Consider the following 22,783-nt stretch of genomic DNA (forward strand, 5'->3'; position numbering starts at 1 on the left):
AAAGATGTCAGAAAGTGATAAAGTGAACAAAGTCTCTGCTGTTAACCAAAAATCTTGCTGGCTTTTTTTTTTTTTTTTTTTGACTTCGTCCAGCTAATTTCTCTTTTTTTCAGCTTTAGGCTGCCATACCATATTATAAGACCAAATGTTCCCAAATATTTGTAACTATGTGATAGTTCTAGTTTTTGACACCCATTCTCATTTCTTTGAGTGACTGTGCTATTGCCTTGAAGTCAATGACCTTTAAATTCAATTAAATTAAATTAATCTCAATTTATATATTTATGTATATGTGTATGTGTGTGTGTGTGTATATATATATATATATATATATATATATATATATATATATATATATATATATATATATATATATATATATATATATATATAGGGAGTTTTTTCTTGCTGCCATCATGTCTGGCTTGCTCATTAGAGATAAATATATATATAAATTTATCTCTAATGAGCAAGCCAGACATGATGGCAGCAAGAAAAAACTCCCTGAGATGACAGGAAGAAACCTTGAGAGGAACTAGAGTCAAATGGGAATGCATGCTCATCTGTGTGACACAGAATATTGTGATTATAAATCATTTCACTTCTATAACTGCATACTATAAAGTCAAGCGGTGCAAAGAGTGTTAAAAAGAACAGAGTATCAGCATCATTAGAGTTTTAATTTAAGTTTCTTGTATCAAACTGAAGTTATCATCTGTTCAATGATGGAGACTTGAGTGTAAACTGTCCTTAGCACTTGCTGTCTTTAGGCTATCCAAGAAAGAACACACACAGCCATCTTTAGGGTGCATGGATTGTACCATCCACAGTAAACTCATGGTAATCTCTAGGCTGTCCTTGTGGGGCCATCTTCAGCAGCAGTGAGTGATTTTCAGGTGAGCGAGGCTCCAAGCAGAAGTGGGGCATCAGGATAAATCAGGCAGGTCCAGAGGGCAGAAGGAGTCAGGAACATTGGTAACTCGGGAGAGAGAAGGGGAGAGAGAAGAGTGAGAGGTAACACAGATTATTAGGTATTATAGTTTAAGAAGATGTACATTGTGCAGAGTGAAAGCAGGGACTCTGGCAAGACTAGCTATGACAGCATAACTAAAAGAGAGAGCCAAAAAGTAACACAGACATGAGGGAGTCCTGGGACATAAAGCTCCAGCCACTCCACCGTCAACACACCTGAGTGAACGCGTGAGAGTGGAGGGGTGACAGCATCCAAACATCCCAGTTCACCACAACACTCTATGCCTGTGAACCCTCCAGACCTAATCTAAGAAAAAACTATTCACTAAAGGCTTGACTAAACAAATATGTTTTCAGCCTAGACTTAAACACTGAGACTGTGTCTGAGCCCCGAACACTAAGTGGAAGGCTGTTCCATAACTGTGGGTCTTTGTAAGAGAAAGCTCTACCCCCTGATGTAGGCTTCACTGTTCTAGGTACCAACAAATAGCCTGCACCTTTTGATTGAAGTAGGCGTGGTGGATCATAAAAGACCAAAATTTTGCTCACGTACTGCAGCACGAGACCATTTAGTGCTTTATAGTTCAATAGTACTATTTTATAATCAATGCGAAATTCTCTGGACTCTGGTTGCTGCATTCTGCACTAACTGGAGCTTGTTTTTGCATCTACTGGAACATCCAGACATTGGGGCATTACAATTTATCCAACCTAGAGGTAACTGTTGCAGTGGGGGCGTGGTTGAGCTTTGGCTGTGGACTGAGAGGAGGCGAGTCAAACTGGCAGGTAAAGTGTGATGATTCTCACCTGTGTGTAATCAGTGAAAGGTGATTTGTTTGTGTCTCCTTGTGCTTTCAGTGGCCTTCCGGAGAAGCAGAGACCCAACCAGCATAGAGTCGTGTGTGTGCTCTTATAAAATAAAACTGCTGAAAATAAAAGATAAAGAATAAAGTGCCTTTTGAGTTGTTCCAAGCCTGCTTCCAGCTTCCTCATTCCCTACCTGAGCCTGGGAAGTGTTATAGTAACAAAAGCATGAACTAGTTTTTCTGCATCGTGTAGTGACATTTTTTATCTTATCAATATTTCTGAGATGAAAGAAAGCAATCCTAGTGATATTATCTACATGAGCTTCAAAAGAAAGACTGGAGTCAATAATCACACCAAGGTCTTTTACTGCTGCACATGATGAAACAGAAAGGTCATCCAGAGTTATTAAGTAATCAGAAAGCTTACTTCTAGCTGCATGTGGTCCTAGTACAAGTACTTCTGTCTTCTGCATGTGGTCCTAGTACAAGTACTTCTGTACCATTTACGTTTACAATCTGATAACGATCAGTCAAATAAGACCTGAGTCAGGAGAGGGCCGTTCCCTTAATGCCTACTACATTTTCTAGTTTATGCTCTGTAAAGATATGTTATAAATTGTGTACTTTAATTGTGTAATTCTTTAATCCATGGCAAGCAGCTGATTTACATTCAGTAAAGACATTCTTTAGATATAATGGCTCAAATCAAGTGCATGCCACAAGTAAAATCTGAGCTCATCTGTTAGATGTGAGCTGTGATCCAGGAATTTGTTATAAAGCCCATTCCACAAGTAGTCAGGAGATGTACTGCAATTCAAAGTAAAGCTGTCTTATTTTTTGAGCAGAAGTGTCAGGGGGTAAATATTGTGAAAATCAGTAAAACAGAAAATCTGATCAATCCTCATCTTTATATAAAGGTCAAATGAAGATAATGACCAAATGGAACTATAAAACACAGAGAGATGGTGAACATTGTGACACTTTCACGAGTTGGGCCGGAAATGAGGAGATGGGAGGCAGGGTTGGGACAACTTAAATGGGCTCTTTAATGTTCTTCACTACCTTTGCTTTTCAGTGATTTTATTTCACTACACACACACTCGGCTCTGTGCTGCTCAGCTCTCTCTCCCATGGCTTGTCTCTCCCCTCTTTATCCTTGCGGCTGCTCACTGAAACACATAACACTCGTTAGCAAAATGCTCCCGCCTCCACAAATGTGTATATATAATTATGCACACATAAAAAAACCCAAAAAATATCCTCATCAGATAATTTTATTGTTTTAAAGTTTATTGTTTTCAGTGCATTATAGTCCAACACTAATATTTTAGATGGATTTCATTAAAGTGGGCCACTTTATTTTTTTATTCTGAATTTTAAGTAAAGGCTATGATTAGTAATTGAAAAGAAGAAGAATGTATAGAGGATTAGCTGAAGATTTAGGTTAATGCCAAGGTAAAAAAGTACACAAAAAATACCACTGAATGTATACTACAAAAGTTAGGTAATTGTGCATGTGTGTGTGCGTGTAGGAATTCTCTAGAAAGAAATCCTCAGGCACCTACAGATGAAAGGACATTGTACTTAAAAAATGTAGAAGAAACAGGCCACCCAGGTAGAAAATAAACCTGAATAAAGGCCAGTTACGTGACATGTGAGAGAAAATATCTATTCTTTTCTAACACACTTTTCTGACTGTAATAATATGAGAATATGGTGTTTTAATGAGGTGTTATGATACAGTGTTATAATTGGGTGATTTAACACAGTATTAATACATGCACTGTAATACAGTGTTATCATACAATGTTATATAAAATTACTTCCAAGTTGAACAGTAGAGTATTTGCTCTCATGTAAAACACTTTAGTATACGTACTATATTTACTATATTACAGAAAATACAGGCCCCACAGCAGGGACTCAATGCGACAAAGGTCAGTACACCTTTCATTACTGAGATTCAAGCCTCATTGGCATGGAGGACACCAGTATTGCACAAATTTCTGGAGAGATGTTCTGCCATTCTTCAGAGACTATTTGTTTCAGCTGCTCTTTGCTGGAGGGGTTGTGTTGCTCTACATTTCTCTTTAAATAGCCCAAAGGTGTTCTATTGAATTCAAGTCAGGCGACATACTTGACCAGGTCATACTCTTCACTTTTTTCTTCCTTAGAAACTTTTGTGTGATTTTGGCAGTGTATTTGGATTGCTATCATACTGGAATATTCCTCTTCTGCCAAGCTTCTAGAGACTGGGAGTCATCTTGTCAGCCAGTATTTCTGTATATCCACAGGCATTCATGGTTCTGTCTAAAAATGTCATCTCCCCAACACCTTCTGCTCTCACACAGCCCCATATCATCACACTCCCACTTCACTGTGATTCACTGTTGGGACTATTCATTCATTGTGGTAGTCCTGGCCAGGTTCAAGCCAAACCTGCTGGACCGCATCTGAATTCATTTATCTTGGTCTCCTCTGACCAAAGAATGTGCTCCCAATATTCATTAGGCTGCTTTTCATGTTCTTTAGCAAAGTTTAATCCTGCAGTTTTGTGTTGAAGAGCAAGCAAGGGTTTTTTTCTTGGACACTATCCATAGAGTTTGATGTTATGCAATGTCCTTTGCACTGCCTGAGCTGTCACAGAAACTCTGATTTCCATTGATAACCCCTGTGCCAAGTTTGAAACACTTGCCTGTCTGTTTTTCAGAGCAAGTAGCGTACTGTCTGTTGCGTCATTTTAGGAGGATGGCCACTGCGGCTTTGATGCAATGCAATTATTGAGAGATGATACAATTTTGAATCATTTGATATTTAAGTGATATTGCACAGGGGTGTACTTACTTCTGTTGTATACTGTAGATGTACAGCTTAGAACATGGCACCTTTTTAAGGCCACTCATTTTTGAAGTGATCAAAAATATTGGACCATGTGACTGACAGGTGTTTCTTGTTGGCCAGGTGCGCCCTGTTAAATTGATTGTTTAAACAATGTCTACTCTTGGTTTGAGTCCTGGGTTTTACCTGTGAAGACCGTGTTGTTAAGGGTAAAGCAACATGAAGACCAGAGAACTGTCTTTGATAGGAAAGCAAGCCATTCTGAAGCTGAGAAAAGAGGGAAAATTGATCAGAGCCATTGCACAAACACAATCAGTGGTGCACAGACATGGAACAGATCGTCCAAGGAAAACAACAGCAGTTGATGACAGAAACATTGTGAGAGCTGTGAAGAAAAACCCAAAAACAACAGTCAGTGACGGCACCAACGACCTCCACAGGGCAGGGGTGAAGGTGTCACAATCCACCATTCGAAGAAGACTTCAAGAGCAGAAATATAGAGGCCACACCACAAGATGCAAACCACTCATCAGCAGGAAAGGCCAAAGTGTGTAAAAAGAAAGGATCTGCTCGTGATCCAAAACAAGCAAGCTCATCGCTCAAGCATGGTGGAGGTAGTGTCATGGCTTGGGCTTGCATGGCTGCTTCTGGAACAGGCTCATTAATTTTTGTTGATGATGGAACTCATGATGGTAGCAGCAGAATTAATTCAGAAGTTCTGAAGTTGTTTAACACTAGATGAAAATATGAGGAAATGAAAGCTGAAATTCTGATCTATCATCTCATATTCATCTTTTGATCTCAAAGCTAAATAGCTTTGGCATATAGCAAAAACAATAGAATTGGCCTTGCTGTTCCAATACTTTTGGAGTGGACTGTATCTTAAAGATTTAGGCTTTATTAACTAATTTAGGGATTAAAACAACACTTGCTTAATGAGAGCAGCTATCACTATAAATATACCATAAACATCAGCATGAACAGCAAGATTATGAAACTTTAGAAAGGAGTGGAGCCAGGAGTGTTAGTGTAGTGTGTAACTCTCCATTAGCACTCAGTTTTTATCATGTTGAGGAGCTTGATTTATTTTGCAATAATTTTATTTGCGTAGTGCTTGGACGAATCAGATTTCCCCTGGATTATAATCATGTGCAGTTCAGAGTGACGTGTGAACAGAGAGAGAACATTACCTGTCAGCTTTGAGGATGTAGGAATTGGGTGTTAGCTGTTAGACTGGGCGTGGTAGTGCTTCTGTGGCTCATGCTAACTACAGACTTGAGTGGTATTCAAAAACTACGTGAGAATTACATGGTTTGACGTAACCACAGTATGTCACATTGAAATTTATGTTTTGCCTGTAAATACACCCAAAAACTCTATGGAATATCATTTATTAATTAACGTCATTATTACTTAATTAATAATATCATCACTTTACTATAAAAGTTTTTTCACATGGAGGACATGGGAGGAGACACATCTTAATTGCTTATTTCAAGGAATGAATTTTTTATAAATAGATTAGATTAGATGAGAGGGTTAAAATTTAATATGTGTCAACAGCACAACAATTAAACTATTAGGGCAGACCGATACATTGCTTTAATTGATAATAATAACAATAATAATAATAATAATAATAATAAGAAGAAGAAGAATACAAGAACTAATATAAACCATATTTAAATGATTTTATAAAGCTAACAACCCTTATACAAACAGAGTCCTAGCCGAATTACAGTTAACCATAGACCGATTACGTCTTATCCAAGCCCCCTTTCATGTAGATGTACAGAATAATTTGTGCGTAGATGAAAATGTAGGCGGAGTCCAATACGATCCTTTACTGGCCATAGAAAATGCCATCCGGAGCCTAAATCAGCAAGATGATCCTCTTCAGGCGATAGAAAATGCCATTCAGAGTCTAAATCAGGCCCCTTCGTCACGCGGGACGCTAACGTTGGGTGAGCAGGTTGGTGGTGGTGGGGAGGCTGAGGAAGAAGGTAGAGATGGGTTTAGAGGTGAAGAGGGAGAAATTAGCATGGTAGGTGGTGGTTGTGAGGAGGGAGAAGGTGGAGAAGGGATCAGCAGGGAAGAGAGAGAGAGCAGAATCACCTCGCATGACAATTTTAATACCGTAAAAATGAGGCGCGTTTTAACTGTTCCCCCGCCAGGAAACGTACCCAATATCGCGACGTTTTATCAAAATGTGATGGGACTCGTTCAAGAATTGGCTGACAATGTGAGATCGGTGGCTGGTCGCGGCGATGTGATACAGCTGGATGCGCTGGGTCGTCGTTGACGACACAGGTGAAAATATTCTCCCTGTTTTTGAGGATTTGCTCAATCGGTTAGTGCAGTCAAACAACGCCGTCGCAGCGGACGAGCGAGTAGAACTGATTGTTCAGGTAGTAAGGAACCCTAGAGGTGGCGGTAAACGTAAACTGGTGAAAACTTTAAACTGCAAAATCCTCCTTAAGAAAAGACGACACTTGTACGTTATAGAGGGTCAGGGGGATCAGCTTCGCCATCAGCCTAGCTCGCACGTGTCACTCGGATTTCACAGACGGTCAGAGCGAGAGACAGGGTAGAGCGTGGCATCGCACTGTCAGTTTGGATCAGTTTGGTCACTTTTAGCAATGTATGAAAATTCAAAGAGCTTTGAGGGCAGAAAATCGTGGTGTTTTACAGAACGTCTCACACCTTACCCCTCTCGCGTTTCGAGACGGGTTTCCCCGATCGTTCCAGGCCTCTGTTTTTGTTTTTATTGCAAAACCATTATTACGGGATAAAAAATCTTAAAGCCTTTCTGGGCATGCGATTTGTGTGTAATTATTGTTACAAGAATTTTGATTGCTCCTACGTGCAGAACTGTCAAGGTTACTGTCATGTTTGCAATGACCTTGTGTGTCCTACGCAAGAGCGCAGACCTGCAGAAATGCTCAGATTGCCCTCATGTTTTGACCGACACAAAGAAGCTAAGCAGAATCTCATGACCGGGCAGCGGTTTAGTCTCTGCGATATGGTAAAAAAATGCAAAAGATGCAGTCTGTGTTACTGCGTCAGTGTAAGCTCCCGCGAGGAAGGCGCACATCGTTGTATTAAGCCGAAATGTAAAATCTGCGGGGAAGTGTTAACGATCTGAAATCAATCACAAGTGCTATATTTGACCTCTCCCCATGGATACTGCGCATCCCGATTTGATCTTTTATGACTTTGAAACGTTTGTCAATGAGAAGGGAGAGCATGTCCCCTTTCTAGTGTATGCAAAAACGTTGAATGGCGAAGAGAAGGCGTTTTATGGTCCAGGGTGCGTTAAACGGTTTCTTATGCATTTCAGAAGTGATCAGTACAGACGATGCGTTTTTGTCGTGCACAACGCTAAAGAGTTTGAAAGCTACCTGGTTTTGAAGGGCATGTTGAAAGAGGGGTTATCGCCTCAGCGGATTCTCATGACAGGGAGTGAAATCTTCAGTTTCGAGGAGCCCCATTGTGAGCTGGAATTCATAGATTCTTTATCATTCCTGCCCATGCGTCTTAGCGATTTCCCAAAAGCCCTAGATTTCATGGATCAGGCCAAGGGGTATTTTCCTCACAAATTCAGCTCGTCTGAGCATCTCGAGTATGTAGGGCCCTACCCTCCCCCCTTGGCCTACGGCGTAAAGCGAATGACGGAGCGCGAGCGGCGTGAGTTCCACGACTGGTACTCCAAAGTCGAATCGGGTACTTTTGACTTTAGGAAGGAGGCTTTGCATTACTGTAAAAACGACGTCCTCATTCTCTCCCAGGGTTGCGTTAAATTCAGAGATCAGTTTCTCGGCGAGACGGGAGTGGATCCTTTTGGTTCCGTCACCATCGCTTCGGCCTGTATGAAAGTGTTTATCACCAATCACATGCCTCCTAAAACACTGGCCATACCCTGCCCCTACGGCTACGGGCGTCAATATAAAAGATTCTCGCACGCATTCATCCAGTGGTTAGAATGGGTCATGGTCAAAGAAAAAATCTTTATCCAGCACACTCTAAATCTGGGGGAACTATGTAGATGTCACTTCCCTGTATTCCTACTTTAACAGTACATGCTCTTATGTCCTTCAGACCATCCCCCCATCATCTACAAAGATTTTGGAGATCCTCGAAATTACTTTGGGTTAATCAGGGCCACCGTCTACCCACCCTGTGGTCTCTTTCTCCCCATTTTACCTTACAGAAGCGCGCGGGGTAAATTGATCTTTCCGTTGTGTTGCACCTGCACGGGAACCAATCACCAACAGGGTCCCTGCAGACACGATGACGAGGCTTTGGAGATGGGGTACAGAGTGGGTAAAATTACAGAGGTATGGCACTTTGATAAAAGTAGTTGGTGAGTTGGTGTTTGTGGGGTACGTACACGCATTTTTAAAAGGAAAGCAGGAAGCCTCGGGTTACCCACTCGACGCGGCGAATCAGGAAAGCAGGGAGAGATACATCGAGGACTATCAGGGACATCAGAGCATCTGATTAGACCCCTGCAAAATAGAATCCAGTCAAAAGACAGGTGGCTAAACTGTGTCTCAACAGTCTTTGGGGAAAGTTTGCGCAGAAAGACAATTTGCTCCAGACCGAAGTCGTCTCAGAACCCGAAAAGTTTTTCGGCTACTTGTTTTCAGATAAATACGAGGTCGAGTACTTTGACGTTATTGACGACCAGAGAGTTTTAATTAGATGGAAATACAGTGACCGTTGCATTCAACCCCCTGGTAAATGGAGTAATATATTCATAGCTGCGTTTACCATGGCACACGCGTCTTAAACTGTACAGCTACCTGGAAAGGTTGCAGGAGAGGGTTCTTTACACAGACACAGACAGCTTAATTTACGTTGTGAAGGAGTGCGAAATGCCTCTAGAGCTGGGAAATTATCTAGGGGACTTGACCGACGAATTGGAGGGCGATAGCATTCAGGAGTTTGTGGCTGCAGGCCCTAAGAGTTATGCCTACCAGACGAAAAATAAAAAAAAAGTTGTGATGCGCGTTAAAGGCATCACTCAAACCCTGGAATCCTGTGAACGGGTCAACTCTGACCTGTGTTAGGGCCATTAGCGACAGCTACAGAGTCTATGGCTCCTGCTGTATCTTTGTAAAAAAGACTGGCGCTGCATTGACTTTCGAGGGTATTCGGTGAATAGTTGAGCAGAGTCTCGATCAGGGCACGGTAGGGATGCATAGTGCTCGATTGCGAGATCAATCTATCCCCTAAAATGATGTTGCATTGGCTGAAAATCGTATTCAGGGGGTAATTGATGAGGCCTACCCCCGCACCGTCGGCCAGGTCCATACCGTCGGCAATGGTGATTTTCACACGGATATACAGCAAGGTGTTGTTCAGATCCAAATACTTTTCCCCGTCTCCAGGGATGAAAAATTTGATAGGCCCCGCATCGGTGATGGCCGACATGGGTGAGATTTCGGTGTAGATTTTATCCTTGATAGAAAGCTGCATCATAGGTGCAGAAAATAAATCCAACTCATGCGGGATACACTCTTGAGATTTCTAAGATGTAAGAGAGCCTTCGTCAGTTAAAATATATCAGAGCTCCGAGCAGTCTTCCTCTTCGGTCGTCCGCTTCTCAAGACTGATTTCTTCTTCTTACCCCCCGAGCGTTTATTAGCGGCTGAAGTCAATGAGAGATGTTCCCCCAGCGGTCGTTTCCTCAATCTGCATGACCAAACCACGATACCGCCAGACCCCTCTTGTTTTTTCCACTCGTCGTCAGGCGCCATCGTTCCGACTGTCCGGTCGAACGCGTCCGAGGCTATGCGGATGGCGGCCATTTTAAGATGCGGTTTGGCGATAGTGAAACCTTTTTTCAACAGAACGGTTATGAAACGAAACAGTTTTGAGAATATGGAACCTATACCACGACCGTACATGACGGGCGCTCCGTGAAAGCCCCCTAATTCCCCTCCCACCTGACTCTCATAATAATGTACGAATCTATGAGGATCCTCCATCGCTGCTGCCCGAACCATTTTTTATTTATTTTTCTTCGCAGTGTTTAGATGTCATTTCCCCGTCTTCGCTTGAGACCGAATATATTATATATATATATGGTCTAAAGTGAAGCGTCACGATAACCTTCCCGTAGGTAAATTTTACCGGTTGGTTTTGATCAGTTTTTATCTCGAACTTAATGTTTTCAATGTGCCGCTTGCTCATGGGTAAATAATAAGGCGTGTCAAAACGCAGCGTAATGACATCCCCGTACATTCCTTGGATGTCGACCGCTCTCAAGAGCGGCGCGTAAGCGTCGCCGACCAGCTGCGGACGTACTACATCGCAGTAACAGAAGATACGATAAAACCCCGTGCGTAAATCGGTGGGGTAGTAAGCCAACTTTTGGTCTAACACTAACCACTCTCTGGGTTTCAGACCTAAAATGTAAGCGAGCGGCGGGTAAAATCGTACGTTAGTTTGACCTCCCGCCTGGAAATCAAATTTCTTCTGAATGGCATTATAGACCAGGTGAATATCCGAATTAATTTTTCTAAAAAATCCATCCATCTCAGCCCTGAACAACGACAGGGTACTGAAATTACCAGTCACAAATTTTTGACGATGTACCTTGCTCTCTGTGGCCGGTTCTTTGGGATTTACCCGCCATTCTAAGTAGGCCTGTTCCTTAGCTACTGTAAACCATGTGTGAGGGTATGAAATCTCCGTCAAAGTGACCTCCCACTCCCCTTCCAAATCTAAAAGCTGGGCTAAATCCACTCGGTAACTGGAACTCGTATTATCTTTAAAAATGTCGATGCTGGTGTTAGAGGGTCGAGTGATGAAAAAACCCCCGCACTTCGGTCCGTACATGACGGTAATGATGCGACGTCGCCGCGCACCTGTTTTTTATATATTTTTTAATTCGGGGCCTCTGACCCAACTGTTAAATTTCTCGGGCCTGTTTTTCACCCCTAACGGTATGACATTTCAGAATCTCCTCCACATGGTAGACTCTGTCCCCCGTCAATTTTTACTGTGGAAAAATGTATGATACCGTGTTTTTTCATCGAGCCCTCAAAACCCTTGTTCAAAAATTCTTTCTCCGCGTCGGTTTGTAGTTTTACGGGCGTCTGACTTTCGGCGAAAACGGATTCAAAGGCCTTTACCACACCGACTGCTGTTTTTCTCTTGAGAGCCCTGACGTAAGCCTTCTTGGAAAATATGTCTATGACCGTTAATAAAAAATTATACCCATCATTATACTCCGCTAAAGCTTGCATATCGCACAGGTCGGCTTGAAATTGGTTTAAGGGATGTGGGACGAAAACTTTATTTCTAGTAAAATGTATTCTGACGGGTTTGTGTAGAGTATAAACGTACTGCTCAGATAAAAAATCTTTGATGCTTTCCACCCCTACCATCCTCCCCATTTCATCTCGCACACCTCTGCGAAGTCATTCTACGCCTCCGAAGCTACCCGTGTGGGCAGGATCGTAATACGCTTTTTTCATCATGCGTTTCTCAGACATGGTGAAACCGAAATGAGACAAAAAGACAGGGTCACAGTTTCTTTATGTATACGCACACCTAACGTTTTATCATAAAGAAACCGTTTGAACCGAGACACAACATATTCTTTTATTCAGATTCTTTATTTGTATATATATATATACACACACACACACACACACACACACACACACACACAAACACCTAACGTTTTATCATAAGCAATGTTTGAACCAAGACAGAATGATCTAAAGTACAATATATAACAGCGTGTATTTTTTTTAATTCATCCAAAATGTTTACAGGATGTCTGTTTTGCACAAGTTCACTCGTAACATCAACAAACAGAGCGTAAAAAGCAAGAAAATGCCATGGTTGGACCGTACCTTTCATCAATTTATTTAAAATTTCTTTAAAGCTACCCGACAAATCAGATTTGCTCACAGACAAAAACTGTCAAAATCCAGTTTGGCGAAAGGTAGATAGATCCTTCTCTCTCACACATTTAACCTCCACCTGTCCTACCTGTTGCTTGTTCTTCACACACCTGCAGCATCACGCAGGTAAGAACATCTCTGCTGCACATACACACACACACATACACACCAGCTCCATGGTGCACAGCTAACATATCACTCCTGGTTTATACTAGTTTTGGAGGAAATAACTACAGGCAAGTATTGAGTTCAAAGCTGGTTGTTCTGCATGTGTGTTTGGAAAATAGTTTTATTTTATAAGAGACAGAGAGGAACAATGTGCTCTAACAATGAACATTGTCTAATTCATTTCACTTTTATAGGGACAATAGATATTTTTTAAAACAATTTGGTAATGTTTTACATGAAGGTTTCCTTAACTAACAGTTTTACTGTGTTAGTTAACATTAGCAATAATCTTCAGCATTAATAAACTGTATGTAATGTTAAAGTAACACAGTAAGTTAACACAAGTATTAATTGACTTTTGTTTAAATGTTAATGAAATTCACCTGAATTAATGTTCACTCATTCCATGCTTAAAAGTAAATGCATATAAATTAGCACAACTTTAAGAGTATAACTTCCAAAATATTATAAATATATGGAACTTTCTTCAGCATCAGTTCGGTATTATAGTTAAGTTCTGAATGTTCATTAAGGTTTTGGTTAATGCATGATTAATTTTGTTCACTGATGGAATGAACATTGGCTAATGCATGTCTTGGTGAGTTGGTTAAAAACACCTATGTTAGTTGTTACCTATGCTGTGTTAATGCTGAAGTTAATGTGTTAAGTAAGGCTGAGTGAAGGAAACAGGTGTTACCACTTTGCATTGTTGACCTGTTTATATTTCTTTTGGTCATGCAAGATTTATGTCTCTTAAGTTATCTGTAGCGCATATCTATATGTTCAGCTCTGTCACAATTACCAGATTAAATTCAACATGAGTTAAAAAAATATATTTTTAATTGTCTGTGCTTTGGTGGAATGTGGGCAATCCTGTGTGGGGGGAAAAATTCAAAACATTGCCAACAGCAGCAAAACAAACGTAGGAAACACTGCAGTACCTGGAAATGGATTCTGGCTTTATTCCCTGAGGGTCAAAGACACAGTGTTTTTTTTTTTTTTAAATAAAAGGTTTAATGTGTAAAAATTACAACATATAATTCCACTCTTTAATTATCTTTAATCTCATTAATACAATAAGTGCAAAATAATGTGCTAAAGTGTGCAATTATCATGCAAAATAATTTCAATATAAAAAAAGAAAACATAAAACTTCAAATTCAAATTAGTTTAATGTAGTGAAATGAACATTAGTTTAAAATTAGTATAAATACATGTGTTTTTGTTACATATAAACCAGAATCAACCTGAATAAATGTGGATAAACAGCTGAGTGTCACCTCACTGTACTGATGATTCTTACACACCACTTCTTTAATTTAAAAAAAAAAACTATTTAAATAGTGTTTGCATAGCAACATGCTATAATAACTGCAGCATCGTTAGATGAAATTGCTACTGAGTGCAGTGTTTAAGGAGATTAAGTGTTATGATGTGTGAAATCTGGCACTAATTCACATATGAAGAAATAATTCTAAATTAAACCTGATAAAGATCAATAACAATGAGATTGACTTTTATGGTCATGTGACTTAAAGTAACTGCAACATTACCTGCAGTAATTATATCACCATAAATAAAATATTCACTTTAAACTCAAACATGTGTAACGTAATGAACAGCATCCGGCCACTAGAGAATTCAGTGTATAAAACACAGTATGGCTCAGAATGACCTCTGCATTTCCTGTATTGTTCAGTGTTGTTCAATGCAGATACAATATATGTTTATATTTTAATTTCATTGATATTTTGGGTGATTTTCTCTTGTTTCCTTCAGGATCGATGAACTATGTTCTAACAAAAAAACTGAAACAAAGATGAGACGAAACATCAGCTGCCGAGCACTCATCTTCTGTGCTCTCTGCATAGGTAGGACATGTCATTTATTTTATTACACATCAATGCATACAAAATAATAATAATAATAATAATAATAATAATAATAATAATAATAATAATTTGTATCACACATAATAATCTTATAAATCATATAAATATTATACATAAATTATTAATAAATATAATTGTGTATTATATTATAAAATATTTTATTACTTATAAAAATATTAATAAAAAATCCAATGTATACAACAAATAAATAAAAATAAGTGAAATCAGCATTTAGTGTAATACAATGCACAGAATACTAAAGAAATTAAAAGATATTATTCTCAATATCAAAGCCAATTATTTTTAATGTATGTAAGTGTCTGTTTCAATAATTTAAATACTGACTCCATTAAAACAAAAAGCATCTCTGTTTATTTGTGTTTAACTTTTACAATGGAATTTAAGCTGTATGTTTCTTCAAGGAACTACTCTTGCAGGTTTTTAAAAAAATTTATTATTTTAGTTAAATCATGTGAGTCCTGTATATTTATTTAAGAATTTATTTAATATGGCACTGTATGTATGTGTGTTTTATATATATATATATATATTATATATAATATAAAGATTGTGCCAAAGTGTTTTATTATTTTAATTTGATATATTAAAATTTCAAAGTTTGTTCACTATATGGGATATTTCTTTTGTGCTCAGGATACTACACAGCTCAGAGCACTGCAGTAAAGGTAAGAAAACTCTATGGAAATGGCAAAAAACAACAAAAATCATTAATAGGCTGGTCTAACGTGTTACAAATTATTATATAGTAAAAAAAAAATGAAATGAAATGATTTCATAAATACAATGATTCACCTATCTTCAGTTATATGTAATCTATATCTATATGTTCAGCTCTGCCAACTCGACAAGAGCTAAAAAAATTTATGGATCTGTGCTTTGGTGGAATGTGGGCAATCCTGTTGTGGGTTCATTTCATTTCAAATTTAAAGATTGTCTATCAACTTTATAAACACTGCAGTACATGACAGTGGTTTCTAGGAAATTGTGAAAATTCTGTGTAATTATAAAGTTAGCTTTAGGGTTACACATATGTTAGTATTTATAAAGTTAGGTATGATGTGTTTCATTTTACAGGAAAGGGTTAATGTCTCATTGTTGTCTAAGATTAGGCAAAGGATTGTGGTGTCATCTGTAAAATCTAATGATAGTGTTCGTGTTGTGGATTGGTACACAGTTATGGGTGTTTTGTGGAACACCGGTGTTGAGAGTGTTAGAGGTGTCTGACATTCTGCGGTCTGTTAGTCAGAAAGTCCACAGTCCAGTTACAAATTGAAGTGTTGAGGCCGGGGCTGTGGAGTTTGGAGATCAGTTTGCCAGAGAATATTCTGTGAGATGCTGAGCTGTAGTCGACAAAGAGCGTATGTGTTTGCAAGTTGCCTATTTTATTGATTCCTGAGCACTGAGTCATTTATCTATTTCCTACTCTACTCCTGCAATGTTTTCTGATCACTATTTGTATGAAGATGAAGGGGCTTGGCTTATTTCCCTGGGCAGGGTCTGATGCAACATTATGCACAAGAAGCAATTAATGATTATAGGAATGCAGCACTCATTTTGTGAGGCAAAAGCATACAGACAGCTACATTTTGCAGTTCTGTCTCTATAACCTGCCAGAAACACAAAATTAATTCAAGATAACATTGCATTTTCTAATCAGTGAAATAAAGAGGCAAAATTTATTATGGCATGACATTGTGAATCAAACTGAAGACATTTTTTGAGGTGTAGTGTTGAAATTATGTTGACTTTTGTAATATATTCTAGAAGCAGTAACTCACTAGGCAGAGACAAGGCTAACAGTGTTGCCAACTCTGTTCTGGAAAGAGTAACTAATGCATGTTCAAAAAGCCACCAGACGATGTCATAGCCTAATTTGCATATTCACGGAACCTGCTGTAAATATCACCCAGAAGAGCATCTAAAATGAAGAACAAAGAAGTGTGTTGGTGGACACACTGGTGATCAGTGATTGGTTGCTGGGAAAAATAGTGAACAGTGTTTGGTTGGGCGAAACAGTGATCGTTGACTGGTCATTGGGAGCAATAGTGATCAGTAATTGGTTGACACAAATAAAAATACATAAATGAAAAATAAAGGACAGATGGAGGAAGAATATATATATTAAAGCAATTTTAATTGATTTTATTAACTGTGTGAGGCTCTAGGCTTTAGCTATATTGTAACCCATTAGATAGGCTATTAATGACTTTTGCTGTTTCCAGTACCAACAAGTATTTGTTGCAGGAGTAATTGTTTTATTCTCAAAAGTCTTTACATAGAGAGTTGTTACATACAGTATTAAAGCTTACATTAAATGTCATATTCGTGTACATAATATTGACAAAAATTGTTCAGTGTTCAATGACAAATTATATGTTACACTGTCTGATTAATTTTCTTTCAGTGCAACTCAACTGAAACCAGCGGTAAGTGTACAACCATTTATTAATGCAGTCAGTATAATATCTTTTATAATGCTGCAGATCTGGTGTGATGATTTCATTAAAATTACATAAGGTGTAAAAATGAGTTCTGGAGTCAAGGTATTACAATACTATGCTCAAGGAACTCCTGTTGCACTTAAATAAGACACCTCTAACCATTATAAACCCATTTTCCCAATTGCAGCAACACAGTCATGCACTTTGTGGTATGTATTATTAAAACTTTTAGTAGCATATTCATATATTATTTCATATAATCAACAGTGTGTAAATAATATCACCACTGTAAATAATATCACCAATACAAACTTGAGTGGAATAACATTAGTGGCACCACTGATAGACTCACACTACTGACACTAACAATGTTAAAATGAACACTGTTATGTATTCTAATCTTAATATCACCAACACAACCACCAGTGGGAATTTAACTGGCACCACTGACAGCATAAACACCACTAATTCAATTAATGCCACAGTGTCAACAACACAACTACCAGTAATACCAGCAATATCACCAGTGTCAGCCTCAACACCACTGATTACACAGTGAGTGATATCAACAACACGAACACCAAAAATAATACCACTAATAGCACCAGTGATAGCCTCAACGCCACTGATTCTACTAGGAATGATAACAGCACCACTCACAACAACACCGATGTGGATATCAACAAGACAAACACATGCAGTAATAGCCGTGATAGCACCAGTTACATCCTCAATACCACTACTGGAAGTGATAAAATCTGCCACTTCTAATATCAACACAAATAGCATTAGTAATACCAGTAACATCACCAGTGACCTCCTCAACACCACTGATTCTACAGTGAGTGATAACAGCACCACTGTTGACAACACCAGTTTGGATATCAGCAACACAAACACCAGCAATTATAACACTAAAAGCACCAGTGACAGCCTCAACACCACTACCAGAAGTGATAAAAACAATAATGACACTAACAATATCAACAACACAAATACCAGCAGTAATACAAGTAATAGGACCAGTGACAGACTCAACACTATTTCTACAGTAAGTGATAACATCATCGCTGTCAACAACACCAATGTGGATATCAACAACACAGACACAAGCAGTAATACCACTAATGTCACCAGTGACAGCCTCAACACCATTGATTCTACTGGGACTAATAACAGCACTACTCACAACACCACCACTGTAGGTATCAACAACACAAAGGCCAACAGTAATACCACAAATAGCACTACTGACAGCTTCAACACTGCTGACACTACCAAAGCACCATTCTGAACAACACCAATGTGCTACCACTTCCAGAAGTGCTAACAGCACCACTGACACTATCAACAGCACAAATAGCATCAGTAATACCAATTATAGTACCAATGATACCCTTGACACCACTGACAGTGCCAATGTTAGTAGGAACACCACTACTATCAGCAACACCAGTGTGGATACCAACAACACAAACACCAGCAATAATAACTCTAATAGCACCAGTGACAGCCTCAACACAACTGATGCTACAGTGAGTAATAACAGCACCATTTTCAACACCACCAATGTGGGTATCAATAACACAAACACAAACAGTAATACCACAATTAGCACCAGTGACAGCCTCAACACCACTACTGGAAGTGATAACACCACCACTGGCACTACCAATATCAACAACACAAATAGCAGCACCAATACAAGTAATAGCACAAATGATATCCTCAACATCACTGAAATATCAATGATAACACCACAACTGTCAACACCACCAGTATGGATATCGACAACACAAACACAAGCAGTAACACAACTATTGCCTCAACACCAGCCATAGCAGTACTAACACAGCAGGGATAGTATGACTAATGGTACCAATAACATGCAGAACACCACTGACACTACCAATGTCAGTAATACCACCACTACTGTAAAGAAAAATGAGAATACTTCTGACAGTGATAACATTATTGCCACCAGTAACAGCCTCAATATGATTGACATCACCACTTTCAGTAATAACACCACCACTGTTAACAACACCACCACTGTTAACAACACCAACGGGAATGGCACTAGTGCAAATGCAAGTAATAATACCAATAATAGCAACAGTGACAGCTTTAACACCAATGAATCCACACGTATTACTGATAATAGGACTGCTGTTGACACCAGCAACAGTGATATTACAAACATAAATACCATCATTAATATGAATTATGGCAACAATAGCAAGACCACCACCGTTAACACTTTTGAAGTGTGTGCTAATACTGCTATTGTTAACAGCACAGACAGGAATATTACCAGCACAAATAACGTCTGTAAAGGTGTAGACAGGTAAGCTGCAAGTTTTTTGCAAATCAAGTAAATGACTAAACATAAAACTAAAAACTTAATGTGTGTTGACTTTATTTCTAATTTTTTATTAAATTTTATGCTTATTATTTATAAAAAAAAAGCTACAATTTTTAAAATACAAAAAGAATAAACTTCAGAAAGCAATAACAGTTGTGTAATGTTATATTTAATTGTATTCTTTTAAAGCCTTCCAGTTGAGACTGCATTCTCATCTGGAAATATTTCTGTAGTACTGTGCAACTTCAGCATACCTGACTATGCCTGTTCATCAGTGAGTAATAAATGAACAAAATGCAAAATACCTGCTCAGGCTCAGTCCTGTTATGCAAAGAATTAGCAAAACTTCAACCACTAATTTTTGTCTCGCAAGGGTGTTGTTCTATCGTCTGATGATCTGGCCACACTGCTCACATGCAAACTGACAAGCAGCCTGAACTACTCTAAAGAAACATGGAAGCTTTTCTTCCAGAATTTTTGTGGACCTTTGGATGATGTACTGGACAGGTTTTCAAACATGGTATGAAAATTTGATTGGCGCTGTAGTTAAAAAAAACAAAGAACATTTGTGCACTGCTATGTACTGAAGTATGTAATCATTCATGTAGACCCACAGCAGCATTCGGTCTGACTCAAATATACTTGATGCCATCTGGGAGGTGATAATCAAGGACTTCACTGCAGCACAGCTGATGAATGCCGCTTTCATCACTGAGTGGTTCCAGATGAGGCTCAGACCATTTTTGTCATCAGTGTCCGCAGACTTTCTGTCCAGCCTCAGTTCCAAAAGCTTCAGCTGTGAGAGCTACCAGATTGTGTAAGTATGGACAATGGAATTTTAGAACTCTGCATGTGTTATTTAGGACATGAAGATGAAGTAATTCTGTTCTCATCCAACTTAGGGTGGAAGCTCTTAGCAGTCAAGAATCACTCATGAAAGAGGAACAGAAGCAGTTGGTCTTTACTTCATTCATCTTTCCCTTCCTGTCAAGAGTTGACCTCCCAGGTACATAGGCCCCTTTTAATTGTTCTACTAGAGAAAGCTGGCAGTCTTCTACTTGTTTTAGCCTGTTGAGATTAAGCCAATTGATTGCCTGAATGAAATAAACCAAGAGCCATTGAGAATGTTCTGATTAATTTAACTAATGGTCTGTGATCTTTGTAGACCCTGGCTGTCGTTCCAACACTTCTGGCAGCAATAAGTGGCTTGAAAAGAACCTTGGCAATTTCTCCAATTATGCCCCCTTGGAAAAGCTCAAAATTCTAAATGCAAATTTCTCCAGCGTGAGTAACATCAAAGTTGCACCAACTTTATGTTTCTTGTGAGTTTGCAATTGACTATAGTAGTACCAGTTGGCCTCTGGATTTTGGTGGAGAGGGCAGGCAGCTGCTGTACCACTGAGCTGGTGTGAACAGAATGTGTGAAATGCATGTTTTGTCCTGCAGGTTGCAGTGTTAGGCTTACTGTCCAGTGAGCAGAAGGCACAGTTCATCTTGCAGCCGGATTCAGGAGTGTTGGGAAATGACTCTGTGTTTAGAGAGGTGTTTAGCAGGGTGATCACATCTTTAGATCGGAATCAACTTGGCAGCTTCTTCACAGTCTTCCACCAGACTGCAATACAAGTGAGGATCTCTGTAGTCTAAAACCAGGGCACATTTCTTTTCGCAATAAGACACGTTTATTCTATGCATACTAATTGGTGAAGTCCGAGTGTGTCCAGACTGTTAATCTGTGCTGCTGTGTGTTTGCAGATGAACATGACTAGCATTCCTTCAGCAATATCACACACCATTCTGAACATGACACTCTTGGATCTGGTGCCTCACTTCCAAAGTTTCAGCCCAGGGGACTTTGCCCTGTGGTTCCAGACTTACCTTTCCTTCTTCCTTCCTGGGATTGGTCCAAACACCCTGTCGATCATCCCCATGAACATCAGCTGTGACTCCTACAGAGAGATGTGAGCTCCTCCTCAACGTGAACGCACAGATCTATTCTTTACTTTCTTTGATTTTTAACTTGTTTACTTCTATGTCGTTGTGTTTACAGAGTGAAAGGACTTGATAATGTGTACAGTGACCTCTCTGCAACACAGTCCGATACTGTCTTCAATTACACACAAGACTATCTCAAGTACCAGTCCAGCCAAGGTCTGTGTGTGTGTGTGTGTGTGTGTATGTGTGTGTGTGTGTGTGTGTTTGTTTCAAGTGTGCTTTTTCTTGCTTGCATATTTGCTGACTCAGCCTAGTCCAGTGTGCAGGCAGTGATCAGTAGATGTGATTGGCAGATGAAGAATTTGGGTCAGGAGTGTCCCACATTCACTGGTCTAATATCAATCTGAATTCACCACAGTCTTTTTTCATTAGTGCCCTATATTGCCTCACAGGCCTGAGCTGCTACAGCAGAGGAAGCTTCTACATGTTCCTGAAACAGATGTTCCTCAATTTTGGATTCCCTGACCTGAAAGATTTCCTGTCTCTGATCCCAGCTGACCGACAGGCAGAGGTATTTCTGCTCTATAACACTGATCGTGTCAGTGCGTCGCTCACTAATAGTTTAAGCGGCAGCCAATGAACTGTCAACATCTCCCTCTGTAACGAGTGCGTTGTCTCTGCTCTGTGTCCTCTAGCTTTTGGGCTCCATCTCTCCGGAAGAACTCGGAGAGTTTCTGAACAGGCCAAACACAGTGATTGATGGTTCTGAGCTCTGCACACTCCTCAACAACTACAATAGAACCAATCAATACCTGGAGATGGTACACCTGTCTTCATTTCACATACCCTTTTAGTCCATCTGGATTACTTGCCTTTATTATATCAGGATTAGCTCATAGAATAATCCCTGTTTCTCTCTACAGGAGTCTGTTTTATCCTCAGCTTTGGCCAGCCACACGTTGGAGTGTGTGTGGCCTCGTGCTCTCAATGCCTCATCTCAGGCTGATGTAGAACAGTGGTTTAAGGTCACACTGGTTCACTACCTGCCCTACCTCAGTTCTCAGCTCATCAGCTCTGCCCAGCTCAGTGGCGCCTCCTGTCTGTCATACAGGAAACTGTGAGTATTTGTTTGATGTACCATTACACAGGGCTGTCAGCACAAACACTGTGCCCTGTCTCTTGGCTAAAAAATTGAGGATCTGTACTAAAATCACTTCTATATGTATATATGTATGTATGTATAAATGTGTGTTTGTGTGTGTTTGTGAGCAGGGTGTCTATCCTGGGGGACAACTACAATTTTTCCGCAACCGATTTCACCCCAGCTGATGTGTATAGCTCCATTAAAGTGTATCTGAACAGCAGCGGTAAGAATAACTACATCTCTCTCTCTCTCTCCCACTCTGCTGAGTAGTACTGCACATCC

General features: G+C 39.5%; 1 protein-coding gene across 1 annotated transcript; it reads left to right on the forward strand.

Moving 5' to 3' along the window:
• Positions 1 to 12,627: 12,627 nt before the first annotated feature.
• On the forward strand, positions 12,628 to 22,544 carry LOC117597906 (uncharacterized). The gene is made up of 17 exons (XM_053236676.1): positions 12,628 to 12,664; positions 14,486 to 14,577; positions 15,253 to 15,284; positions 17,024 to 17,045; positions 17,248 to 17,269; positions 19,357 to 19,407; positions 19,615 to 19,699; positions 19,799 to 19,945; positions 20,034 to 20,242; positions 20,328 to 20,431; positions 20,591 to 20,709; positions 20,872 to 21,048; positions 21,178 to 21,383; positions 21,473 to 21,573; positions 21,810 to 21,928; positions 22,053 to 22,178; positions 22,281 to 22,544. Exons 2-17 carry the CDS (start codon positions 14,526 to 14,528, stop codon positions 22,476 to 22,478), a joined length of 1,770 nt encoding a protein of 589 aa, XP_053092651.1. The 5' UTR covers positions 12,628 to 12,664; positions 14,486 to 14,525; the 3' UTR covers positions 22,479 to 22,544.
• Positions 22,545 to 22,783: the final 239 nt, after the last annotated feature.

The sequence above is a fragment of the Pangasianodon hypophthalmus genome, chromosome 9, assembly GCF_027358585.1.
Source record: "Pangasianodon hypophthalmus isolate fPanHyp1 chromosome 9, fPanHyp1.pri, whole genome shotgun sequence".
In the NCBI taxonomy this organism is placed as follows: Eukaryota; Metazoa; Chordata; class Actinopteri; order Siluriformes; family Pangasiidae; genus Pangasianodon; species Pangasianodon hypophthalmus.